The 15,400-nt window shown below is 37.4% G+C and overlaps 1 protein-coding gene across 1 annotated transcript in view; it reads right to left on the reverse strand.

The window, feature by feature from the left end:
* Window positions 1–15,336, reverse strand: part of TMF1 (TATA element modulatory factor 1) — a 32,781-nt gene extending 17,445 nt beyond the window's left edge. The window contains exons 1-5 of the mRNA XM_055414291.2: window positions 13,774–15,336; window positions 9,565–10,766; window positions 7,391–7,494; window positions 6,634–6,760; window positions 4,299–4,404 (exon numbers count right to left, since the gene is read on the reverse strand). Coding sequence (XP_055270266.2) covers window positions 4,299–4,404; window positions 6,634–6,760; window positions 7,391–7,494; window positions 9,565–10,766; window positions 13,774–13,915 — 1,681 coding nt within the window. The 5' untranslated portion in view covers window positions 13,916–15,336. The remainder of the gene's footprint in view (window positions 1–4,298; window positions 4,405–6,633; window positions 6,761–7,390; window positions 7,495–9,564; window positions 10,767–13,773) is intronic.
* Between the last annotated feature and the right edge of the window lie 64 nt (window positions 15,337–15,400).

Consider the following 15,400-nt stretch of genomic DNA (forward strand, 5'->3'; position numbering starts at 1 on the left):
CTACAGCCTGACATTATGTGTCCACTGATGTGATGGAGTACAAGGTACACAATATCACCTATTATGTTTACTAGAAATCTGATCTGAATCTAATCATGAAAAAAGTGACAAACTCCAAAGTAGGGGGTAGTCAACAGGACTACTGGACTCCACAAAATCTTTGATGTCATGAAAAAAATATCCTAGATTAAAGGGAGACTAAAAGAATATAATTCCCAAGTGAACTTTGATTGGATCTTAGGGCAGAACAAATAACCAGACATGAGAGTCATTTTTAGAGACAACTGAGATAAAGGACAAAATATATGCTAGAATATACTTTTGAATTAACGCTGATTTTTCTTAGATGAGAAGACAATGTTGTGCCTGTCAAGAAAAACTGCCCTTGGGCGATGCAGACTGAAGAACTGAGGAGTGGACTACAGAGTCAATGCAAATTCTATCAAAATCCAAATGGCATTTTTCACAAAAATAGAAGGAAAGAAAAACCCTAAAAGTCATATGCAACCACAAAAGACCTCAAACAACCAAAGTGAGTTTGAGCAAGAACAAAGCTGGAGATATCACACTTCCTAATTTCCTAATTTCAAAGCATATTACTAAGCTATAGAAATCAGAACAGTATGGTACTGGCATAAAAACAGACATAGAAACCAATGGAACAAAATGGAGAGCTTAAAAAGTGATCTTCAACAAGGATATCAAGAGTACAACCATGAGGAAAGGGCTGTCTCATCCATAAATGGTACTGGGATATGCACATGCAGAAAAACTAAACACTATAGCATCATACATCAAAAATAAAAATCAATTCAAAATAGATTAAAGACTTAAATATAAAACCAGAAACTGTAAAACTATCTGAAGAAAACATAGCGGGAAAAAGGGGAAAAGTTTTCTGACAAGTCTTGGGAATTGCTTTTTGAATAGGATCCCAAAAGCATAGGCTACAAGAGCAAAAAAAAGATGTGTGAGACTGTATCAAAGTAAAAAAATTACTTCACATTAAAAGAAACAACAGAGTAAAGAGATAATCTGCAGAATGGGAAAAAATATGTGCAAACCATATACTGATGAGCAATTAATGTCCAAAATATGTAAGAATTCCTAGAACCTGATAGCAAAAAAAAAAAAGCCAATTTTGAAAATGGGCTAAAGACATGAAGAGACATTTCTCAAACAATGCATACAAATGGCCAAAAGGTATACAAAAAGGTGCTTAACATCACCAACCAGCAGGGAAATGCAAATCAAAACTACAGCGAGATGTCATCTCATACCTGTCAGGACAGCCATTATCAAAAAGATAAAAGATAAATAGTAGAGAGGATAGGAAGAAAAGAGAACCCTTGAGTAACAGTGGTGACAATGCAAATTGGTACAGCCACTACAGAAAACAGTATGAAGATTCTACAAAAAATTTAAAATAGAATGACCATATGATCCAGAGTCTCACTTCTGACTATACATCTGAAAGAAATGAAATCAGAATCTCAAAGAGAGATCTGCATCCCCATGTCACTGCAGTTTTATTTACAATAGCCCAGACATGGAAACAATCTATGTTTAGTCAATGCATAAATGGATAAAGAAAATGTGACACAGACTGATAAATCTATATATAAAGAGATATAAACATTATTTAGCTTTGAAAAAACAACTTGCCATTTGTGAAAACATGAATGTATCTAGAGGATGAAATAAACCAGACATAGATACAGATGATCTCACTTAAATGTGGAATACAAAAAGTTGAATTTGTAGAGACAGAGAACATAATGGTGTCAACAAGGGCTAGTGGGTAGAAGAAATGGGGAGATGTTGGCCAAGGGGTACAAAGTTTCAGTTATGCAAAATGAATAAGTTCTAGAGATGTAATTTACAGCATGGTGACTATAAATTAGAGTTACTAATACTGTACTATAAACCTGTAACTTGCTAAAAAGAGTAGATGTTAAAGCTTTCTCATCACACTCACAAAAATGGTAACTACGTGAAGTGAATGATATGTTACTTGGCTTCACTGTGGTCGTAATCTCACAATATATACATATAAAAAAGTCACACTGTACACCTTACAAATACACAACTTTTATACCTCAACAAAGTTGGATTATTCCCTGGTAGTTCAGCTCAGTAAAGAATCTGCCTGCTATGCAAGAGACCCCAGTTTGATCGCTGGGTCGGGTAGATCCCCTGGAGAAGGGATAGGCTACCCACTCCAGTATTCTTGGGCTTCCCTGGTAGCTCTGATGGTAAAGAATCCGCCTGCAATGCAGGAGACCTGGGTTCGATCTCTGGGTTGGAACGATCCCCTGGAGAAGGAAATAACTACCCACTCCAGTATTCTTGCCTGGAGAATGCCACAAAGAGTCAACACAACTGAGCGACTTTGAAGGGCTTCCCTGGTGGCTCAGTCAGTAAATGCGGGAGACCTGGCTTCCATCCCTGGGTTTGGAAGATCCCCTGGAGGATGGCATGGCAACCCACTCCAGAACTCTTGCCTGGAGAATCCCCATGATCAGAGGAACCTGGCGGGCTGCAGTTCACAGGGTCACAAAGAGTCGGACACAACTGAGCAACTAAGCACAGCACAGCAAAGTTGGATTAAAAAAAGAATTTAGGAGTGGAATGATACAATATCTGTCAACTACGTTCAAGAGGTTAGACAAAAGGGTAGTATATGCATGTGCAGAAAGATATGGAGGAGGTATAGCCAGATCTTAACAGTCAATGACTCTAGTTAATGAAGTAATCAGATACTCATTGTAGTGTACTCTCAGCTTTGAGACTTGTAGGTCTTCAGCTATGACTTTAAAAATCCTCTAGGGTATACAGGAGCAGTATGTGAATACATCTATATGAAATCATTCTGTTTTCCCTATAAAGAAGTTCATTAAGCAAAAGAAAACATCAGCTCACTCCTGATTAAATTAATAAATTCCAACAAAGTGAAATTTCCTACTGATATTTTTAATAATTTTTAAAAATTATGAAACCATGTACTGAGCCTTCCCCTCAGTCTCTAACGCTGTAACAGAAAATAGTAACAGACTGCAAGATGTCTTGAGATATGTGCTTAATTAACTCTTCCTTCTTTCATTTTAGTGCTTAGATTGTTTTTAATTATCTCTGTACCTATATTTCCCTCTCATTAAACTATAGCACCTAAAGGACAGGGAATGTGTAATTTATTACACATTTGTCATTTGTCTATATCAAACACAGAATCTGACCAACTAGCTGTTAAATATAAGCTGAATAAATGAAAAAGAAAAACTGGACAAAACTACTTCAAATGAAGTGATTATTTCCAATTACTCTCAGTCTGGAAATTCACTTAAATACAGTGATTTAAGTACAGAAATGTTCATCCCACTATGATTTGTAATATTAACATTTTAGAAATAAACACATAACATTAGGAAAAGAAAAACAAATATATCCATATAATGCATTTTAACACAGTCATTAATAATGGTATCAAAGTGCCTTTAATGGCTTAAGGAAATTTAAAAGAAAGAACATTGCAAATTAGATGCATGATATTATGTTTAAAAACATACTAAAAATGCAATAAAAGGAAACTAGAATTAATAGTTCCTTATAAAACTGGATTATGATCTTTTTTTATCTTTCTTCATATACTTCCTATAACTTAAAACTTTTCTGGAAGTAGCAAGCATTATTCTTACAACTAAAAAAACTTTAAGAAAAAGAAAAACTTATTTAACCATCTTTTCCAAAACTACCTTCTTTCCTATGACATTCCAATGTCCAACTGATATGTTTAATCTCCTGAAGAATCTTTAATTTTCATAACCCTATTAATTATAAATCTTTTCATATACAAAGTTTAATAATTGAAAAAATTAAAATATGAATTTAAGAAAAAAATTCACTATCAAATTCCAGAACAACAGAATGATACCATACAGTACCCAAGCTAGAGATTCAGATACTATATAAATTCTGGAATTAGAACTTTCAAATATCTTGGTTTAAATGAGGGCTCTAAAACCGGTTTCAAGCCTCCTTAGGGAAGCAAAAATTCTATTTCTCACAGACTCGTTTTTTTTTTTAACTCCCTAGAAACAGAAAGCTATATACATTATATCTCTACTTCTCTACATGTTGCTCCATATTCTTCCATAAACTGTTATCTATCACTTCTGAAGCTTAAGTCCAAACCTTTCTTGCTTCCCATGTTTTTACATTAGGAAAAAGCAGCAGCTAGTCACACGGGAAGTATTTTATTGTCACAATATTTTTCACAGCCAACTGAATATTTTACATACCTTCTTCCATTAACCCTCGGATCTGCTCATCTTTCTCTTTCAAGAGGTCTGCCGTTTCACTACTATTTAATCTAGTAGCAAGTTCTTCTTTTATACTTTTGATTTCCTAATTTAAAAAAAAACATGAATACCATAAAGAATTAATTTCATTCTGGGCATATTTTTCATTTTTTTCCATATTCAATTAATTGCATTTTCAGTGACAATCCATAAGTTTTGTTAACCTGAGTTTATATTACCTTGTTTAGTTAAGAGCAAGTAAAGAGCTTTGAAAATGACACAGAAAACCTAAATTCAGACATAAGCAGGTTTTAATATGGAAATGTAAATGAGAGTAAGTTAACTTTCAACACCCTTTTTGAGTTATCTCTACACATATTTTCTACAGTTGAGACATTATATTTGGAACATTCAACTAGTATATCTCCATTTTTCACTCTATTTCTTTTCCTCATCTGATACATAAAATGAGTATGCCTCATCCTCATACTTAAAAATATGTTGCAAAGTGAGAGAAGGAAAACATAACTTCATAAGGTTCAATTTACTTTAATAAGCAGAGATTTAATAGAAACATGTTACGATATTTCATCTTTTGAAACAGTGGTGATATAAAGTGTCCTATGATTTAAAATTTGTTTTTCACAATGCTTTGAAACTAAACAACAGCTCAAATCAACTAACATTTACTAAGTATTTAAAGTATACTTTGTATCCATTATCATTTAATCCTTACAACAGTCCTAGGAGAGGGAATTTGTACTATTCAACTACACAAGTAAGAAAATTAAGATTAAGAAAGCCTGAGCAAACTCTATAACTATAGAGTTATAACTTGAACCCAGGTCTGTGAATCCCTAAAGCTTATGCTCTGAACTATCAACAGCACTGCTGTCCATTTTCAACCACCAAAATTCCATCCGTCACAGTCCAGGAAGAATGTCATACCTTCCATGAAAACTTATTCAGTTCCTCTGATTAAAATTCGTCCTCCACGATACCACTTCAAAATACTTATTCATCCACCTACTACTATACGTTTGTTGTTAGTATTTGTCTTTCAAACTAGGAAGGCAAATTCTTCACTTAAGGTAATTCAATTCACCTTTAAATTTCCAATGGATCCTAAGCAGGGGGTTCATACATGGCAGTACACATAAAATGTATTAAAAAACTTAGGACCCAAGGTTTTCCACCTATTAATATAATTGGTTTAGATCTATTTTAGATCTACAATGCAAAGCGCACCACAGAAGACAAACATTCCTTAAAATCTACTTTTTGTACTGTATTCAGATGGAATGGAGCAAGAACAAGAAGAGTTAAGTTAGTTAAAATAGTCTCAGGTTATTGTTACTGTCTGAAATGATACTAATTGAAGTCATTAAATAAATCAGCCAAGCAGACACAAGTATATCATGTATTTCTTTTCTGTAAAAATATGCACAGAAAAATTATAAATTAACATTGGTCAAGAAAGGGGAAAACAAGCTTAGAAAGGCACCTAATGAGAAATGCTACTATTAACAGTTGAGATACAAGCAATAATTAGTAACCTATTGGTTACCAATTTCTGAAATAGCCAAATTATAAGAAATATTTACTCTAATTACAAGAAAATATTTCTGAACTGCTCCAAATAATAAGAACTAGAAAAATGGTTTCCAACCAGGAGTATTTTTGCTCCCAGGGAGACATTTTCACAATTAAGGGGGGATTGGGATGGCGGGTGGGTAAGGTAAGACGACACTGTATCTTGTAGATATGGGCCTGGGATGCTGGTAAGTCCCCTACAATGCATAGGACAGAGCACTACAATATAAAATCATCCATCTCAAAAGAGCAGCAATGCTGAGGTGGAGAATCCTACATTAGAATAAATCAATATATTATTCTAACACTCAATGTCACTAATCATTAGGAATTTTTATTTTAAAATAACTTTAACTTGAAAGACTGAGTGTGTGTGTGTGTGTGTATGTGTATGTTTGAAGTGGAAGTGAAAATAACAAACAAGAATAATGATAACTTTGAAAATTTATAGACTACCATTTAGATTTAAGTGTTATTTATTTTGATGGAATTATAATTTATAAAAATTATTCTAAAGATCCTTGCTACACACCTTGCAAGGACTTTACACACAAAGTATACAAACAAATATTTGCTTAATTTTTTTAAGTATCAAAAATCTGAAATTCTAAAGGTACTGAAATATCTAAAATTTAAGTGTTAATATACTCCATGGTATTTTTTTAATCTTACTTTTTTCCCCAATACCAAAATATTATTAATGCACTCCTCAAAAATATATATTACTTTAAACTTCCATTACCTTTTTAGCAGCATCTCTCTCTTTGCAGGCTAGCTGAACTTTCTTTTCCGCTTCTGCAATTCTTTGAGTAAACTCATCTTTCAAGGAAGAAATGCTGCTGCTCTCTTCTTTCACTCTGATCATTTCACTAAATTTAAAATAATATTAAGACTGAAAATATTTGTTTATATATTCCAAAGTTGAGTTCAGTGTGCCCCCCCAAAACAACAACATTCTCTTCAACATGCACCTTACTAAAATAATTTGAGGAGTGTTAACTTTTAAGAGAAAAATTACCTGCTTAATTTATTTTAAAACATTTCAAAGAAAACTCATTAGAAATTGAAAATGTCACCAATATTTGATGTGTGAAATTAGAAAAAGATAAACTATGTTATTTTCGAATCTTATTGTGTCACATTTTACTAATCACCTCCTTAAAGCAAACCAATGCTCAATATTTTTTTAAACTGTAATCTAAGTTTTGTCTAAATATACCTTTAAATCTCTAATACTAAAAGATTATTAATAACCAAAGGGGAAGTTTTTATGTTTTTGTTTCACAAAACACCTCTCTTCAGGCCACTGGTAAAAAAGTAAGATAATTTGAGGAGAAAAGTAATCTCTAAGGGTAGAACTGAAATGCTATTCAATTTTCAGTAATTATAAATAAGTTAAAATATAAAATATTTCAATTTAAAAAACATGCTTAAGTAATAATCAAGTGCATGGACCACTACAAAATTTTTAAAATTACTCATATTTGTAAAGTACTTACTCTTTCAGATTATCATAAGCTTCTTCTAGAAGTGCCTTTTCTTTACTAAGAGATAATAACTGAGCTTCCCTTTTATCCAGTTTCTCATTCAGAAATTCAACTGTCTGGATAAGAATACACAAAAGTCCAACATTTAACTTTAAAACACCATTTTTACATGCAGGTAAAAACTGTAAAGGTCACCTAATCACTATAATAAATCAGCATTATTTCATAAAAAGAATTTAAAAAAACCAAAACGGAACACAGTGGACACAGAACAGCAAGAACTCACATAGTGGGTAGGATGGCATAAATTAGTAGTACAGCCACAAAGCTGGATAGTTGGTGGTTTGGTAAAATGCTTTGGAAAACAAGCAGTATCTAGGTGAAAATCTATATAACCTTTCATGTAGAAAATTCTATTTTTAGGTGTACCTCAGAGGAGAAAACTCTTGCATAATTGTACAAGAACATTTATAGCAGTTTGTAATAACAAAAATGTGGGGAAGAGGGTACATGTCCACTAAAAGAAGAGAGGAAATTAGATGCAACCAAAAAAGATCAAAGCCTCTACTAATGTTCTCTATGTTATCTGGGGAGTGGACATACCAGTGTTTGCTTCTCCACATTATTCTTTAACCTTAATGTGTAAGCTTTTTAGCATGATACGTTGCATTTAAAAAATAAAGGTAACTTTAGGGACTTCCCTGGTGGTCCAGTGGCTAAGACTCCATGTTCTCAATGCAAAGGGCCTGGATTCGATCCCTGGTCAGGAAACTAGATCCCACATGCTGCAAGTGAAGAGTCTGCATGCCACAACTAAAACCTGGCATAGTCAAATAAAATAAATAAATATTTTTTAAAAGTAAAGGTAATTTTAGAAAATCCATAGGCACGTAACTTAAAAATCTCCAGAATACATCAGTATAAAGCCAAGCAAAAAGGAATGATCAGACTATCTTATTCCTTAGGGCCTGATGAAGCAGTAATATACCTGTGCATGAGGAACAGTGCCTTTTGTACTAAAAAAATAAAGTCCTAACCTGATTTAGGTCTAGGTTAACTTAGAAATCACTGACCTCCTAAGAATGGTTCAAAAATATCTTAATAATAAATAGTGTTGTTTCTAGGAATTCAAACTGCTATTATAGATAGAGCATGACATTTTGTTTGTGAAAAATATTAAACCTAGGTAACAGAATCTGGCACTTTTTGTACATTAAATAATTCAAATACATGACACTTAGAGAACATTTCTTCAAGATATCCTATATCTCAGAGGAGTCTATTAAAGATGCCAGATCAGATTCAATTTCTATATCTAAAAATCTTAGAAAAAAACAAAACTGTGACTTAATGTCAAAAAATTTACACCACTTTCCTTTTGTCTGCCAGGCTCCTCTGTCCATGGGATTCTTCAGACAAGAATACTGGAGTGGATTGCCATGCCTTTTTCCAGGGGATCTTCCTGACCCAGGGACTGAACCCACATCTCTCAGTCTCCTCCACTGGCAATAGGGTTCTTTACCACTAGCACCACCTGGGAAGTTTTTTTATCTATTAGGTAAAAGCAGCTTGTCATTCCTAAGCAACATCTTTGATCCTTGGACATTTTTCTTTTTCATTTAAGATAGCTATCAACAGGAAATATCAAAACCAACATAAACAAGAAAACAAAATGAAGCAATTAATAACAGAAAAACATCAATGTTCTGAAACCAAATTTTTTTCATTTAAGATCTCCCTACAAATAATGTGAACATGCAAAAAATGTTTGGTATAAGAAAAATCATGTAACATTTACATTTGCTTGAGCACCTCTATCTGCAAAGGAGTTGAAGGTATCTGTTTACATAAGAAGACAGTCCTTTACAAACTAACAAATTAAAGAATATATAGCAAAAGACAATATTAAGGTGATAAGAACTCAACAGTAAAGGCCTATGATGGGAATTTTTTATGCTCAGTTATACTGAAGTATCAACTTATGTTACCATAGTTGCCTTGGAGAAATTTCAAATAATGTCAATAATTCTTCATCTTTAAGATCCTTAACACCACACTTAAATGGCAAAAGGCCTGTCTTTTTTAACCAAGACAAATCATTAGGCATCACTGAACATTAAAAATAAACCAATGATTTAATCTCTGAAGAGCATATCAAAAAATCCTCTTCCATTTCTTAGAGTTACCTTGCAGACATCTTCCTTCTCAGAAGGTGCCTCTGGCTGACTTGAAGCTTCAGGCTGCTCAGTCTCCTCATCCAGGACAGCACGTCCTTCATGTACTGATGCGGAAGAAACCAAGATATCAGGCTGTTCGCAGTTAACAGGAGTTGCACTTCGTCCACTTTCTTCCATTTCTGTTTCCTCACTGGGCATAACTAATGTTTCATTTGCTTCTTCAGGTTTTCCTTCAACAGATTCAATTGTTTTGGTCTTTGGAGTTGAAGAATTAAGTATAATAGGTACTAGAGCATATCCCTTGCCTGACAGTTCATCATCTGAATTGATTTCGCTGACACTACGGCTATCTAATGACTGTACACTAAATGAGTCTATTCTTTCAAAAGCATCAGATGAGCAGCAACTCTCAGTGAGTTTTTGGAAATCATCTAAACGATTATATTCAGGACAAGCAGATGCTGAGAGAAGCTGAAAGGATGTCTGCATCAAGTGCAGGCTTGATTTTGAATCTGTATTCTCTTGTCTAGAACTTGCTGAGCTCTCACTTATTACACTTTCATGATCTAAAACTTCAATATCACTAGTGGTAGAAGTACCTGATGAGAAGGTACTAACAGGAGGAGAAGGTGTATTGCTCTGTCGGTCTTCATGTTTTTGTTCCTTAGGTTCCAAAGCCATGTCCTTGGTTTCTGCTGTGAGAGGCTGTGTAGACATATTAGATACATTTTCCCTAGTTGTTTTCATATTCATAACGCTTTCAGATACTTTCAAATGCACTGTTGGCACCTTCGTATCAGATTCTTTGTTAACAGTTTCTTCATGCTTATCCGCAGTTTTAGATGACAGAGTACTGACTGCCGGAGTTTCCTTGGTAACACATGGAGGAGAGTCCTTTAGTTTTGACTCAGTGGCTTCAGTTGTTCTTGACTGTCCGGTGTGCAAGGACTCCTGTAAGGTGCTTTTCACTTCTTCTTCTGGTCGCTGTGATTTAGCTGGTGGTTTTGATACCACTGGACTCTTCTGAATGGTCTGGACATCAGCCGGAGAAAGAAAGGCACTGAAGAAATTTTCAGATTCATCTACCACAGTTCTCCGAACTGGCTTTGTAATTGCTTTAGGAGAGACTACTGGCTGACTCTGAGGTTCAGTGTTGGATTTTAACCCCCAGGTTGAAGTATCCCATCCTCCACTGACAGAGGGACTTATTCCTTTGACAAAAAAAAATTAAAAAAAAAAATTTTACACACACACATATATATAAAACATGCAAGCTGCAATAATTAAGTCAATATAAACACGTCTTTTTAAAATTCTACAAAGTACAACCTGTAATTTGTATCTGTTACACTCCTCACTTACAACATAATTAATTAGTTCATCAGTTAACTTTGGGCCATAAAGATGAAAACTGCTGTGCATTTGCCCAAGAGGAACTAGGAACAAAGATGAAAGACTGGACCTGGCATGCCAAAAACAAGTATGTTATTCCCTCCTACAACAAATTAATAAAGTAATTGTAGATGTTAATAATCCATGCCAAGTAAAAAATACATACTATGCATCTCATAACAATAGGCAGTATCTTCACTTACAGGTCATGTGCAGTCATGAAAAACAGAATCTACTTTCTACATAGTTTCATATTAATTTTATTCTTACAATATCAATGATAAAGCATCATTATCAGCTTGACAGACAGTAACATTCAACAGTGAACCCAAAATATTGGTGACAAACATTCTTTATCAAAGATCAAAGTAAACTGATGGGAATAGTAACTTCTAAAGGACAAACTCATTTCCATCCACTTAATGACAAACTCATTTTCCGAGTCCCACTCTCCAAACCCACTCCCTGAGAAACTTTTGTTCTCTTGCTGAACTCTAAATTATGTTAATAATTAGTAGAAGGTCATACGAATTTCAGACATGCATTTTCAGAATTATTGCTTTTTGATAAAGATAGCTAGGATACACTAGGATTTAAAAAAAAAAACTTGGGAGAAAATAACCATCTTCTGGTCAAAAAAGGTAATTGTGTCAGTCATACAAATAATATGTTACTGAATGATAAACAAAAAATGGCATATTTGCTAAAATACTTTAAGCATTTCTTAAAAAAAAAAGTCACCCATTTCTAAATTCAAAAGTGGCTGAGCAGAATTTATCACAAACTCTGAACAATTAGAAATTGATGGGCAGAGCACAAGTACCTAAAAGCTCCTAAAAGCTGTCAAGTTGGAAACTAAAATCTATCCTAATTTAATATGACTTTGGAGGTATGTAGCAAACTTTAGCTTGGGGGTATAGTTTTATATCCATTTAATCAGTGTAGCAGAACAGTGAAAAAAAAGTGAAAAATGAAATTAAAGATACAAAGGAATGCGCAAGATAAAGTGCTGTATTAAGTTATGTCAATGAATGACAGAACTCAAATTTGCCAGTTGCAGAAAGTTTTACACAAATCGCGGGGTTATACAATATCCACTTGTGATTGTCATTATGATTATGCGATAATCACTGGTCATCTTTTAGTGATGTCAACGTAAAACACAGGTGATCAGTGAACATTTATGGCATTTCACTGAAACCTGAACCTATTCTAGATAACCTTTTTTAAAAATTAATCACAGAACAGTATTCAAGTCCCGGGTGTCACAGAAAGAAGTATCCTTACAATTAATATTCTGTCTCTTTCAAAGTTTAGAAATTCAGTATGTGAGGTAGCCTGATAAAAACGAAGTTGAGCTACTCCCACCAACCGCTACTGCTACTGCTAAGTCACTTCAGTCGTGTCCGACTCTGTGTGACCCCACTGACGGCCGCCCACCAGGCTCCCCAGTCCCTGGGATTCTCCAGACAAGAACATTGGAGTGGGTTGCCATTTCCTTCTCCAATGTGTGAAAGTGAAAGTGAAGTCGCTCAGTCGTGTCCGACCCTTAGCGATCCCACGGACTGCTGCCTACCAGGCTCCCCCATCCATGGGATTTTCTAGGCAAGAGTACTGGAGTGGCTTGCCATTGCCTTTTCCGACTCCCACCAAGGTCCTATGCAATTCAGTTCAGTAGCTCAGTCGTGTCCGCTTCTTTGCGAACCCACGGAGTTCAGCACGCCAGGCCTCCCTGTCCATTACCAACTCCTGGAGTTTACTCAAATTCATGTCCATTGAGTTGGTGATGCCATCCAACCATCTTATCCTCTGTCGTCCCCTTCTCCTCCCGCCTTCAATCTTTCCCAGCATCAGGGTCTTTTCCAATGAGTCAGTTCTTCGCATCAGGTGGCCAAAGTATTGGAGTTTCAGCTTCAACATCAGTCCCTCCAATGAATATTCAGGACTCAAGTTAACAGGATGATGACATAATCACTTGCGCCAAACCATCGTAAAATGAGGTACCTCAAATTTAGGTCCTGACTTCTCAACGATGTAAAATTAGAAACAGAAACCAGAAAAAAGTAGTCAGGAATAATTTATTCTTTCTCTTAGAGGTTCACATTCCGAAAGAGGGGCCAATCTTCACGCCACACACCAAAAGGATAAACTGTTCCTTAGACTTAGCGCCAAAAACAACCGAAGATCCCTGAAAGATGAAGCCCGAGGTCTCTGAGAAAGACGGGGCTCTTAAGGACTAGACTGTGCAGCAAGCCGCAATCTCCGGGCGCGCCCCCACGGACCCTCCCCCTGGTGGAGTGGCCCAGGGGAAGTGACCGCGCGTCTCGGTACCACACTCAGGGCAGCACCCGAACCCCAGGAGCCGTCTCAGGAGAGACGGTCATAACAGAGAACAGGACGCGCTTGCAAGCTCGAAGTGCTCGCGAAGTGTTTGCGACTGTTCCTCCCGTCCCTGTAGACCGATTTCGATACTGGGCTCCCCCGGCGTCCGGACCAGAGCCCACCGGGGCTCGGGGGACGGGGGAAGGGGCTGTGCTCGGCGGTCTGTGGAGCCAGGGCGCGGGGCCACTCCCACGGAATCGGGTCCCCGTCAGCCCCCGACCCGGGGCCACAAGAAAGGAGAGATTCCGGGGCTGGGTTTTCCCTCGGGACCACAGCAAAGCTCAACTGAGAGGCCAGAGCAGCGTTCGGGGGGTGCTGGGGGCGAGGACTTGCTCAGGAGTCCGTCGCTCAGCGACAGGCAGGAGCCGGCCCCCGCCCCCGCGTCACCTGTTGGCCTCTTGAGACGCCCGCGGGATAGAGGGACGCCGCCGCTCGCGCCCTTACCTGGCTCTCCGTACGGAATGGTCTCGGCCCAAGCGCTCGGCTCCTCTTCCTGGATGTCCAGGACCCTGTCGATGGACTTCTGGGCCTGAGACAGGGCCTGCTTGGCGAAGCTGGAGAGCTGGGAGGCGTTGAACCAGCTCATCTCCCCTTCTCAACCGCCGGCGTTGGCGGCAGCAGCAGCACCGAGCGGGAAGGCCAAGGGACAGGCCGACGGTCGGGGGGCCCGGGGGAGGGTGCACGGAGAGCCTCGCCTGCTTCTCCACTCGGCGGGCCCTGTCAGTGGGAAACCATGACCCCGAAGATCTCCCCCGAGCCCGAGATGTTACCCTCGGCGCTTCCCACACAGCTGAGACAGGTTCCAACTGCGCAGGCGCCGCCTGCTTCCACGTACACAACCGGCAACTCCAGGAGCCGAGTTCCGGGGAGAGACGGAAGAACCGAAGAATGTTGACGTCACTTCCGGGAACGCAGGCTCGCCTATAGTTCCCGAGGAAGGCGGAACGCTTTGTATTGAAACTGGTTCCAGGCGTACCGCGAAAATTCTTCGCCCCGGGACAAACTCTGTGGCTAAACCAGCAGAAACTGATTCCTTAGGGAGGAATAGGCAAGTTTTCAAGTGGGTTCCTTGCTGGAAAACAGCTCTCGTACTAAGAGCTTCCGCATTGCCATTAATAAAAACAAGGAAGTTGGCTCTTGCATTTCTCTTAGATAGCCTTCTCTGAAATATTTAATCAGTTGTGTTAACTCGGCCTCAAAGAGGAACTTTGGGTTTGAGTTTGTCTAAAAATACTGGGCATCGTACAAAAGACCTTACTCGACCCACCTGATCCGAGAAAGTAAAAAGTCATCTTCCACAAGGAAGCATTAGAACAAGACACAATCTCCTCCTCACAATACAGGTCGACTCTCAGCTACAGTTAAAACAAACTAGCATTAAGACTAGTACTCTATACAGTGCATATTATTTAAAACACGCCTTTTTTGCATGTGCTCATCAAACAAATCAAATTGGTGGCCTTCCTAATCTAGTCAGCAGCTGTATGGTTTTGCCACCATGTTAAAATTCTATCAACATTTAAAAGATTTCATACAAAAACCCAGACTTCCAGCTGATTTTGAAAAATATGTACACCAACATGCAACAGTCAGCTGAAGCAGTTGCCCCTTTCGACAAATAATTTTCACTCCAGTATATCACAGTCCCCACTATTCTAATTACACTCTCCCACTCTCACCTGTTTTTGCCTAATGAGTATTTTACCCCCACTGCAAGGAACCATGCCATAAATGATTTTTATTTATTTTTTAGCCAGATTTAAACTCTGCCCGTTAGAAGTATGATCTTCTGATAATTTTAACTTCTGTAAAAATGTGCATAATGAAACCTTTACAATTCAGTAATGTACAAAGTACTACTAAATAACTCAACGTAACTTCAAACAACTTTAGCTAAGTAGCCTGAGGAAGTGTCATGTTAGACTTGGAATCCCTTCCAAGACTTCTGACTGTGTAGTTTGAGGTAAATGACCTAAATTTCTAAATCTATTCAGCTCTCAGAAGAAGCTACTATCACGTTCTCACAAGGCTACTTACACAAGAATTACTGTTGTACCTGTATATAGCACCT

Source organism: Moschus berezovskii, chromosome 24, assembly GCF_049115385.1.
Source record: "Moschus berezovskii isolate FMDL1 chromosome 24, NW_MosBer_1.0, whole genome shotgun sequence".
Taxonomy (NCBI): Eukaryota; Metazoa; Chordata; class Mammalia; order Artiodactyla; family Moschidae; genus Moschus; species Moschus berezovskii.